This window comes from Thunnus thynnus, chromosome 13, assembly GCF_963924715.1.
Source record: "Thunnus thynnus chromosome 13, fThuThy2.1, whole genome shotgun sequence".
Classification (NCBI taxonomy): Eukaryota; Metazoa; Chordata; class Actinopteri; order Scombriformes; family Scombridae; genus Thunnus; species Thunnus thynnus.
In genome coordinates, this window is record NC_089529.1 from 3,013,669 (window position 1) to 3,026,314 (window position 12,646).

Below are 12,646 nucleotides of genomic sequence, written 5' to 3' on the forward strand. Positions count from 1 at the left end.
GTCAGATTGTTTTGAATTGTCTACTGACTGGCGGGATATTACGGTGCTGTGACGGTCTTTTCGCAGTTTGTAGGCGTGTAGCTCACGTTTCGGGCGCTCCTGTACAACAGAATAGATTATGACCTGCTCAAATGCCTCAAGTCTATAATAAATGCGTCATAAAGAGGAAAGGTGAATGAATGGTAAAACCGACAGGCAGCTTGGTGAAGTTCTGTATCATTTCCCACGCGTTCCTTAGATTTTCAGTAACGATGCATTTGATTGGCTAGTCTTCAGTCCGTCTATCCAATTAAACTCCAGTTTGCTGTTACCAGGAAGCAAGAGACGCGATGAAAGGGGCTAACCTATTGCTTGAAATGATTAACGTACTTCTTGACAAACGACGAGTTTAAAGACAGCAACGAGTCACTTTTACGAAAATAAAACTCCACGTCGAACAGTCGGAGTGACATGTTTTCATTGGACGATACTGTAGCCGGTAGCCTCACTTGTTTAACTTACAGTAGTGCTTGATAATGTCGTAAAACAGTATACCCACATAACCGTATTAAAGTTAGCTGTTCTGTCTGTCGAATAAACAGCCTTAAAAGGTTGCTTAACAAAAAAATGGCAGGTAACGTTACCGTGTTGGAAGTCGGTACAGGCGTTTTCGTCGTTGCTGTCGTTTGGATTGCAGCTCTGGTGTTTGGGATGATGCTGCTGAGAGCATCTGGATCCGCAAAGTGAGTAACGACAACACCAACACACACTCCTCACAGCAGCCCGCTCACGAAACATTTGCATAAGTACATAAAGAATAGCCCACATAACTGTTACGAGACGGTTTACCTCATATGGGAGTCGGTCAACAACATTTTTCCTTCAAATTACCCGCACTTTAATGTTGTTTTGCTTGTCAACCAAAGCACACATCTTCTGGGACATAAAGAGCTTAACCATTAGTAAGTTCTTCTAGTAAATAGGGCATATGCATGGCTCATCAGGTGGCCTTTTATTCCAATAAAATGTTATAAAACATGATGGTTCATATGTCTCACTGAAGACCACAGTGGTGTGTTTTAGGAAGGATAAATTGTAGGAATATCGACAATCGAAAAGCTGAAATGTAATCGAATTAAGTGTCAAACTGAAGAGTGCACTAATGATTTTAAAAGTACAGTTTTTAAGCGTGTTCAAGCTGGTATGAATTTATTGCTGATAAGTACTGTATACATATCAGCATCAAACTGTTGGTGAATTTCTCATAGAAAGCTTGCAACTCCAAATATTATGTTGTCTGCCCAGAGAGAGCAGCAACATAACTATAGCGTCCTGACTTAAATTCTATTAAGTGATTCATTACACCCGCATGGTGAATTCTGCTGTACTAACTCATTGCTGATACCATTCACATTGTAATCCCTTCTGAATAATACTCAGACCCTCATATGACTTCACTCAGTAAATGCTTATTTGTGTAGAATACACCGTGACTCCAAACACTGTGCACTTGTCAGGTGCAGTTACAGTAAAGTTTAAATGAGGTGAAACATCATGCTATTTACTTGAAAGTTAGCAACTTTTTTAAATACACTATGAAGAATATAACAATACAAAGGTTGTGGTTGGTACTTTTTAATGAAATTATCAGCTGATAACCACATGTTTACTGCAACTCTTACCTAGAGAACATCAAATCAGCTGTGGGAGTCCTCCTGTTATCCTCTTTGTATGTGTGTGTGTGTGTGTGTGTGTGTGTGTGTGTGTGTGTGTGTGTGTGTTGTGTCTTGCCAGGTTAGGAGTTATCCCCGTTTTCCTCCTGGCTCTCACCATCACTCTGGCTCTGGTGTTTTTCCCTCGCAGCCCAGAGACCACACCTGCTGTCAAAGAGATAAAGGTGAGCTTTTTTTCTTTAAAAAAATGACTCCAAACAGTTCATCGATTATCAAAATAGATGGTGATTAATTTAATAGTTGGCCACTGATAGACTGATCATTGCAGCTCTGTATCAGGCCGTTTACTGCATTGCAAAACATTGTGTTATTATAGTGGTACAAGTACAATGACAGTGTCATGTAATGGATCTGTACTTCAGCTGATAACAGAAGCTGGCCTGGGATGGGTTTTTATGTGGCTTTCATTACCACCAAATGGTAAAAAAAAAAGTACAGTACAGTAAATAATAATAGTAACCAAAATATACAGTCACGTATTTCATGCTTACAAATGACTACAGTACAACAGACATGTAACTTTATTACAGATGAACATCTGACGAGGTTATTCATATTTTGTGTGTGTACGTGTGTTGCTCAGATCATGTGGTTGTAACTCTATTGATTGAGATAGGTGCATATAAACAACCCATCCCAAACAACACCTCAACTGTGTGATATAAGCGAGTATCTAAAGTACCGTCTGCCTTTAAATAGTATTTGTCATTGTGTGCATGCGTGCGCACTTTGTGTTTGTGCTCGTCGTAAAGGCCCGCTCTGCTTTATCTTAGTCCAGCAGCAACACAGAACAAACACTCCCCCATGTTGCCTCCAGGTCGTGCCAATAAGCCAGCCAGATCTGCCAAGCAAGCTGCCACCCCATAGAAATAGCAGAGCAGAGCCCCGTCCTGGCCAGCTCACATTTTATAGCCTTTGTGCAAAGGCAGATACCAGACCAGCAGCAGAGAGAGGAAGCAAAATGTGACTTCCTGGATTTCTGTACCAGGCTTACGGGTAAAAATCAACCCATGCCTACCTCAGAAACTGAACCTTGTGTTTAAAAGATACAGGGTGTGAACTATAGGGGAGCCAATGTTCCCCTGAAAACATGATTTGTGAAATTTTCCTCATCATCATGGATCATGCATAAGGTTAGGCTATTATTGATGTATGATTCATGCATGAGAGTGATTCAACACTAATTAACTTTAATAAAGATACCGGCATGCATGCTATTCTTGCCATCACCATTGAAGAGTGGCGCTATGATGTCATAAAGTTTGCTCACTTTAAATCAAAGATCAGAAAAAAACAAACTTTCGTAGTTTGTACGACATTGCCGATTATTCCCATGTCTGTTTTGTAGTCAGCGTACAGATATGTCAAAAAGAAAAGAAGGAAGCTTACTCACAAATTTTAGATTTGCCGAAAAATCTAAGCCGATGGACTCTGAAGTCAGGCCTCTGTGGTCACGATTCCCAATTAACTGTTAGAACTGTATGTGATGCATGTGTGTGTTGTTACAGGCTGGTTTGTTGATAAGTGACACTCGCATTTGATGTCTTAATTGTACCGAGAAATGATTGTGCTCATCTGTATGCGATGGGTAACTTTACTGTTGTTGATGAGGATTCGATCCCTTATAGGCAGCCCAGCGCGCTCTGTTTTTGATTTAATGCTCATTTGACCTATCTGTGTCCTATTTTATAATCCATCTCTGCAGAGTGTACCGTGCCCTGCTTTAGTTGGCCGTATTGTATCATACTGTGATGTTTGGTTTTGATACCAGCATCATTAACTGTCATTAACTAATTATTATGTATTAGATGTGCTGACATAAAGCAAGTAGGCCTACATATGTGCAGCTGTGAATGTGACCGTCAGTTACAGAAAGCCATTGTATAGTTTGCACACAGGTTACATGTACAATCACTTGTAATAATGACACCATATAATGCTAGCAAAAAGTCATTATCACCTGGCTTTGTAAAGAGCTCTTAACCTTAATCGTCAAGTGGCCTGTTATTTCCCTGAAACGGGAGGAAGTATAATAAAATATTTCATTCAGAGAAAAGCTCACATGATTGTATTCACATGATGATTTAATCATTTCTTGCTTACTTTAAAGGGTCGCTTTCACCTATCTGTGATATTTTAGGCTGAAATAAATTGATGTCAATAGCCGGTTACCATACAGGAGTAGAAAACATGTTATTTGTCTTTTGCAGCTGTGTGTGTTAATATCTAACCTCTTGCTGTTAAACAAAAGTAAAATATCACAGTGCCAATTAGGCCAGTCCCAGACTAGGGGTGGGGGTGGTTTCATACCAGACCCCCCCTCTCCCACCCGCCCCCCCACCTGCCTGCCTGCCTGCCTGCCTGCCCCCCACCCGTGCGCTCAATGGCACATTAATAAAACATGACCCACACTTTGGTTCCTGCTTGCTGCTTAATTGGCAAATTAAAAAGTGAGATGTGTTAAATGCATCCATAAGAGACGGCATACATCAACCCCACCTCTCCTAGACACTAGTGTATTTATACACACACACTCACACACACACACACACACACACACATCTACTCTCATTCCATCATAGTCCCTTTGAAATATGTCTTTAGTCAGCAGTCGGGCCGCCGCTCTTCTGGCATTATCTGGCTTAAGGGCAGTTTCTCACTTTGGATTCATGGGTAGCTCATGATCTAAATATTAACACAGAGCCAGCACTATCAGAGAAGTGTTGATTAAATCTTCAAACTTCTCCTAACTAAAGCAACACCAGTGCCAGTGTCTAGGTTCTATTGTTCCTGCTGTAGATCAACTTTAGCAGATTATCCATCTAGATAAATGATCTGAAAATAACAATCAACCCAGAATCAGCATGTGGTTTCAACACTAGTGTGTGACCAGTTAAAAACAAAACTGCTTATAATTTGAATACACAAGTTATTCCCTCAATATACAGACCTCAGTCAATATATGAATCAATAAGCGCTAGTCCTCTATATGTCAGATTGTGGCCAGCTCTGAAAGGTTGTGCTCATACTGGCTTTGATACAGACAGACCACAGCATGGTTAGAAATAAATATCAATCTGTTTATTAAGTGGTCCCTACTGATGCTGCATAATAAATGCTGGAAGCACCTCCATCAATACAGCTACACAGTGCTAATGCTACAAATACTTACTGTTAGGAATGTATACTGATTGTGCTTCTATGTATAAGGTAACAAGACTAGGTTCACAAATTTCATAAGAACAGGGATTAAAAGACAGCATGTAATGTAGATCAGTCATATATGGCTGACAGGCAGATACCCATTCACTACATTGAACCGATGTATCACTAAACTAAACTAGTAGTTAGTTTGATCTCAAATGCAAATTAAAGTAAATGTGCTTACTGATGAGGAAAATTGGGACTTTGCTTATTTTCCTTTGGTTTTGACATCTCTGTCACTTTCATAACAGATGAAACATTCATCAAACAGCAGTTCTGTGGAATGCCACACAGAGTTAGGTAATTCATCCTGTCTGGATTATCTCAAATGAAATCTAGCTGTGTGTTCTTCTTGCACTCCTTTTGTCTATTTATCACAAAAAGAAGCCAGCTGATGTGTAACCTGAGGCAAAGCTGTGTATCAATGTTCCTCCAGTGCTGCAGGCAGGCAGCACTGACCCTAAGACAAAGTATCCAAAACATTGAATGAGCGTCCCTCGGTGCTCCTATCAGTTCAGCTTCTGGTGATAAACAGTTAGTCTGCATTGCCAACTGTAGAAAAATAAATGATATCAATTCCTTTTGTTATCATGTAAACCAAAAAATCCCTTCCAGACAGGTTTTAAGACTTATAAGAACACTCTGCTTGGAATAATAAAATGTGTCAAATTTTTTTTTTTCACACAGAAAAGTTCAATTACACAGATAAAAAAATCTCAACATGACACCCACTCCTTAGCTGTCATTCTGTTGTGTATGTGTGTGTGTTTATGGTGAGTGCCTGTTCAAGGCCTCACATACTGCCACACTATCTCCCTGCTGCCACACAAAGCCTTTGTGAAAGCCCTCTCATGACATCTAGCGGCTAATTGAGGAAATACTGAAATGATGCACCTATACTTGTGTTTCCCATGTACTAGATTTTGTTTACTAAGTACAGATGATTTAGTGTGTAATTATGAAGAACTCCTAATAGTGAATGAACTCACCGGTTTTGTTTACTCTACAGATAGTGGACACTTTGTTCATCGGCCGCTATGTGCTGCTGGCCGTGGTGAGCGCTGTCTTTCTGGTGGCATTCTTCATGCTGCTCCCCTTTCATTTCCTGGAGCCAGTCTATGCCAAAGCTTTAAGAACACAGTAGAGCTGCCACAGTCAGAGCTGGCACCAGGATCACATCACTGATGTACACAACTGATGACAAGCAGGGGCCATCAAGAGGCCCCGCTTCATCTGGAAACGGACTACAGAAACAGCAGGGGAGCCGCTGTTTACTTCATGGTCAAATGTTTGTTGGTTGTTGAATTGTCTATGAATAACCAACAGATATCCAGCAGTACTTTTATTTATGTTTTATATCATTGTATGAATAAATATGTTTTTTATTTGATGTGTTCAGAGTATTACAGATATTACTGGTCAACCAGCACTGAGACTCTCTCCACCTTTTTTTTTAATAAAAATAAAATAATTACATAGCTACATGGATTTTTCAGATTTTTTGTTGTAACCTCCTATCTTCATAATTCCTGAGGTACTATCAAGGTGATATAACAAATTAAGGTGTTAATGACAGGTACATGACACACATTTAAGTGAGTGTGATCCACTGCACTAAGTGAAGGTTATTCATTATAATTCTAAATGCATCTTATGTGATGTCTCCCTGAAGCTGAGCGATTTCATTTGTGGCTCTTCAACTGGACTAAACAGTGTTCATGTAGTGGGTTTTGTTTTTTTTACTGTAGCTAATTTGAATATTGCTAATAAAAATATATCACATTAATAATAACTTGAGCACAGATTTTTTTTTCCCCAGCTTGAAAAGGAGGGTCAGCAACATCACACGCAGAAAAAACATATTGTATTATGTAATATGACACACCGAAGCAGTTGACATACAGTATTTGTATCACTGAACATGTTTATTCATTGTTACTGTTTTTATAAATAGGCATAAATTCTCTACACTCAAGACACTTTTCAGTACTGGATATGAAATATACTGAACAAAATGTGATAATCAGTTTAGTTGACAGCTCGGTTATACTGGTTCAAATAGTTATGTGCTGAAAGACTGAATATGGGCTGAAGAATTCAAATTTTGCAATTTGTTGGGTGTAAACAGATGTCTTAGAGGTATTTCCATTAAGGTCAGTTGGTGTTCAAATATTTTGTTTTTTTCTTTTTGAGTGGCCAAAGGACCAGCCTATACCAGTGTATTGTTTGGTTGTCTGACTCTATTAGACCCACATCAGTTCCTTGCTTTTACTTACAATTAGCTTGTTTGTCTTTGCCTTCTATCTTCAAGCCTTAAATTATAGTCCATATATCTCTCAGTGATGGTACAGTAATGTTCCATGAAAAGGATTCCATGTCCACACATTCATTTGATATAAGAAAGTTACTTCATATTGGTCATTTTTCTTATGCAAAAGTACAACTACACCCAACTAAACATGAAATAAACTACTAACTAAACTAGGAGAAGGCTCTGCCTCCAGCTGCTATAAAACAAGGACTAGTTGTGGTGCAAATCACCATCTATTTGAAACTATCTGAATGGATAACTAGCACTCTGGGTAAGAGGATGAGTATGTTTTGTGGTGGCCTGTTTCTTTAAATATAAAGGTTGATGTGTGCTGCGGTTGGTTCACATGAACAGTGCGTTTTTCGTATTTCAGCATTTAGTTTGGTCCCTTTATATTAGATCCACAGTTTTTTGAGTCTGTCTTAAAACAACAGTTAGCTGCCCATATGAACACTGAAAGAGGTTTTCCTTGCTGTAATCATTCCTCCTGTTCATACTGGCTATTAAAAGATCACCTTTAAGTATGCTTTCAGTGTAAGTATTATTATACTCATATGAGGCTTCAGCAGTCTGAGTTAGTCATATCAAGTGGATATCTGACACATTTACAGTCTTTTTAGCATCAAATTCCCTCTTTGTGTTTCCTCAGACAGTGTTTCCTTGTTGAGCTGCAGTGGAAGTATAGTAACAAAAAGAAGGACTTTGGCACTGAAAAGACTGTAACATTGAAAGATATCTACTTGATTTGACTCATTTGAACGGCTGAAGCTTCATATTAGCTTCAGATAAACTTTTAAATATATTTTTGCACAGAAGGAGGACTGTGGATTGTGTTCCATCACTTACATTGTAAGTGTATTATGAAGAGATCTTCTAATGGTCAGTATGAACAGGAGGAATGATTACAGCAAGAATAACATGTTTTAGTGTTCATTTGGGCTCCTGACTGTTGTTTTAAGACTTGAAAAATTGTGAACCTGTCCTTTAATTAATCATTTTTACTTTTCTGATAATGTAAAAGTATCTAATTTTTTTAGCATGACTGCTCTCTGGCCAACAGTTAAACCTGTGTGTGCTACCATCAACATTAGTGTGGTTGGCTCATTATCATTCCCTCAGTGTGGAGAGTATTCCCAGTCATCATGTTGTTGCCTGTGTTTGGAGGTTTATGCTGTCGACTCCTGGGGACAGCCCAGTTCATACCATGTGGACTAGCCTTCAGTCCTACACACACACACTTTTGTCTCTTTTCTCATGAAAAAAGAAACAGTCTTGTATATAGGAGAATGTCAGATTCTCAGTGTTTTCCTAACATGCATCTCTGTTCATACGTGAGGTTTTGCCAAATGGATGTCATGGCACCTTTGCATGCTCATATTGCTGTCAGAGTAGTATCTTGGAGGGTTGGAGTCGTGACATGTTTTAAGCTTTTCAAGAATCAGAGGTTCAACTTGAAGAACTGGTGTATGTGTGAAGTGAGACGTTGAAGTGAGGTTTGGCAAGGTGATTCATGAAGAAGCAGTCATGGCTCTACAGTGTCTTGGGTTTCAAGTTTGTCAAACATCACCAAGCATCTCTTTCACAGAACAGATGTTTCATATCTAACCAACAGTTGTGGATTTCACTTAGAAAACTTAGAAGCTACATATGTATCATTGTTTTGCTATTCAAAATTTTAGTTACACATTTTGCCAACTATTGAATCGTATCCTGTACTGTGTTGTCAGTAGTTAGACAAACACAGCGCTGCATTCACATGGTTATGAAGCTGATTCCATGGGGTATAAATAAGCAGATGATTCCACAGAGAGTAATGAGCTTTTGCAGTCTAGAGGCTCAATTATAAACACTTGCCCCCCTCCCACCTCCATTTTAAAAGTGTGAAGCCCGAGGAGACGTGGAGTGGAATTCCAACCAGGATGATGAAAGAGAATCTAATGAATCAAAACCAATCCTATTAGTTCCAGCCCACATCTCCATACTGTGGTCCTCTTTCTGCACAACAATCCAGCGCATGATTTCACACAAGCTGGGGAACTGGGGGATTTCAGCAGGGTGGGATAGGAGATCTAAAACCTTTCAACCTGGAGGGACTTGTTGCCTGTAATTGACCGCATGATTACCGCAAAACATGATCTTAGCCCCTGCAGAAAGTGGCACTGAGAAACGAGCAGCTTTATTTTGCACTGAAACCGGAGGAGAGGGTTCAGCTGGAGAGGCTTTTCCTTTTAACTTTAACAGAAACTTTCACTTTGATTTAAAGAGATGCCCTTTTCTAGAACATTCTTCTGGAGTTTATATTTCAAGGTCATATCGAAAAAGATGTTTACACTGATTTCTCACTTTTTTGAAGTCTGCAATCCCTGAAGTGTTGGTCTGAAAGATCTGACAATATTCCTCTCGTTCTCACACACTCTCTCACTCTACCTCACCTTTTTAATCTTTCTGCCTCTATCCTTTCCTCATTTTAATTTTTGCTACTAAACTCTGTCTCTGGGGAGTGGGAAAATGAGCAGAACAAAGCATGTGGGGGTTTGAGGATCATTTAGAAGTGGGAGACGAAGTCTTTGTGGAGCAGCCAGCTGGACATATAAAGAGATGGGGGCGGGCGAGATAGAGAAAGAGGGAGCAATGGAAGGGCAAAGAGGTGTGAGCAGAAAGCTCAGGGTGCTTGGTTTTGAAACTGCGGAGGGGACGGGGTGCGCTCCTCTCTGGAAGATCCGGCATTCAGATGCACTCAAGCAGAACTTCTGGCTTGCCGTTCACATCCTTAGCCATCTCGCCCTCTGTTTGTGATATGGACACCGCCACCACCCCACCCAGCTCTCACAACACTGAAAATCCATTAAAGATTGCGGGCACCGAAGTTGGTGCACTTATCCCAAAAGAATGTGATTCAGTTCATGTTAAATCAACCAGATGGCAATGTTTGCAATCCTTTCAATAAGTTTGGTAAATAAAACTTGATGAGTGCTCTGTGGGGTAAAATTAAAAATGAATGAGATCATTTTAAAACCTTATTAGATTAGATTATAAGATTCTTCAATTAGAGGGTTTATTAGCCAACGAATGGATGTTTGGCAAACTTGGAGACACAGAGTTCACTGGCTGGGTATTTCACTGAGCTTTGAAAGAGATGGTGATACAACATGAAAATGAACTGGGTCCTTGTCACCCGAGCAACAAACTATGCAGCTTTGGGGCCAAGAAGAGTTTTTTCTCAGCGCTGCCTGGTTGTGCTCTATTATGCGCTTTTGTAGACAGCCAGGGGATGCTATCACTGCAACACACACTAGGGGGGCAAAATCCTGGTGTTGCCTTGGCCTTTTACCTCTCTCTCAGGAGGGAATTACCCTAAAGCTCTGCCTGTTGGGGGCACGATGAAGGCCCGGATTAGAGGTCAGGCTGCTCACCAATAGCCCTCTGCTGTTTGGACATGACACCCCATCGCGGGCTGAGGCTTGGCCCTATGGGGGGGTTTCCATTTTGACAGTGTTGGAGAAATGATTGAATATTGGCCAGGCTTAAAAAGGCAATGGCTACACTGATCAAAGACCATGGTCACAATAGTTGAACATGGGTGGCCAGTGGTCCTCGGAGCATGCTCAGTTGTTGCATGGGCTGTGACTAGCCTGTGTTTTCATATTTTAGCTTTTGCATTGGTCTACCTGTAGGTGCAGTTTTGCACAAGAAGACCATAAAAAAGAATAAAAATTTGATATAAACGTCTGAGCATCACTATGAAAATACACAAGTACTGCATCATCATCACCACTGCCACTACTTTGGTGCTGACTGATATTATCATAAGTGCAACAGCAGTAGTAAATAAAAACAATATGATTTTTATATATGAAACACACAAGCTTCACTCTAATAATTAATTCAAATACTCTATCCCTAGGTTTTCATTTTCATTTTCAGTAGTTTCACCATATTCATCACTGTCACTATGTCATATTAACAAAGAAAATACTACAAATGATGTGTTGAAGAATGTCTTCAAGATATTTATTATATGTATTTGTATTTACAAACCAAAAATGCCACAAAAGAATAGACCTGTTTCACATTTGGACTTCTCCAACACACATTAATAATAATGGTCGTTTTCAATTTATGTGTGCCAGGTCCTGTCATAGCAGGAGCAAGTCCTGGTCTAGGCCTTTTCACAGTAAGAACAACACTACTGTAAATAATAAAATGATTGATGACTGAATTCCATTTATACCCTTTTCACAGCAGATATTTTGACTTGTCAAAGCAGGAAAAGCACAGGTGGAATTCATAACATTGATGGCTACATTCCATTTACTGTAGGTGAGCCAGTTCCAGGGCTCTGGTGTTGTGCATGCTCACTCACTGACATGGCTTACTGAGACAGTTAATGTAATGACGCCATTGAGAATTTGTTATTTAGTTTTTCCTGTTTTGACAAGTCAAAGTGTCTGCTGTGAAAACAGTCTAGGCTGTGTCTGAAATCACTCCCTCGTTCAGTCAGTCACTACTCCCTATAATAGACACTTATGAATCATCATCATTTTGCATCATTACTGACAGGTAGTATTGAACAGATGTAATTTTCTATAAAGTGGGGGGATTGGGGAATTGGGAGCAGAGCCATCGTTAATGTTATCAGTAACACCTGTTCTTTTCCTGCTGTGATAAGTCAAAATGTCTACTGTGAAAAAGGCTTTGTGTTGTGTTGTGGAGTTATTATTATAACATACATTCATGAACAAGACCACGCCCCTCTCTCTCACCTGCGACCTACGACATGCTCACATCGCAAACGCTTACCTCCCGCCCGTGCTCCGTGATCCACGTTCCTCGGCAACATACCGCCCACGACTAGATCCAGCAGTACCAACGAGATATCTCCTTCACCACCACATCCGCATGGAACCCTTCTCCTCCAGACACCGCGCTTCTGATCAGCTGGGATCCAGACGCTCCACATGCATCCATGCAGTGGCCCACTCGGACACGGCTCTTTTCCAAGCGATTAACATCTTCAGCCGGATGTTTGCTCACCTCCAGCGAGCTCTCAAGGAGATGATCATCCCACTCCTACGGAACAATGATAAAGACAAACTTTCCAACTCTATGCAGACTCTACTTCCATCAACCCTCTCGCCGGCAGCTCAAATCCTCCCACTCTTCCGGGTTCATTGTCCGCCGCCGGGCCGACGCACACTGATTACGTCACAACGCTGCCGACTACAACAGAGCCTAGACTTCTTCAGCCCTGGCTGAAGGCCAGGCTGAACTGGTGAATTTTTTTATAACTCCCCCATTTAAATTTTATTAAGCTGTAAAGTTATGCATAAAGAAGGACATGGCTGCTTTGAGTGACAGGTCCGCCAGCCACTAGGTGGCTTATTTCAGCCATTCGGCCCGCCTCTTTGCCTATTTTTGA

General features: G+C 40.4%; 1 protein-coding gene across 1 annotated transcript; it reads left to right on the forward strand.

Moving 5' to 3' along the window:
* The first annotated feature begins 170 nt into the window (after positions 1 to 170).
* On the forward strand, positions 171 to 6,404 carry tmem218 (transmembrane protein 218). The gene is made up of 4 exons (XM_067607291.1): positions 171 to 478; positions 582 to 722; positions 1,774 to 1,876; positions 5,926 to 6,404. The coding sequence occupies exons 2-4, from the start codon at positions 607 to 609 to the stop codon at positions 6,058 to 6,060; spliced, it is 354 nt and encodes a 117-aa protein (XP_067463392.1). The 5' UTR covers positions 171 to 478; positions 582 to 606; the 3' UTR covers positions 6,061 to 6,404.
* Positions 6,405 to 12,646: the final 6,242 nt, after the last annotated feature.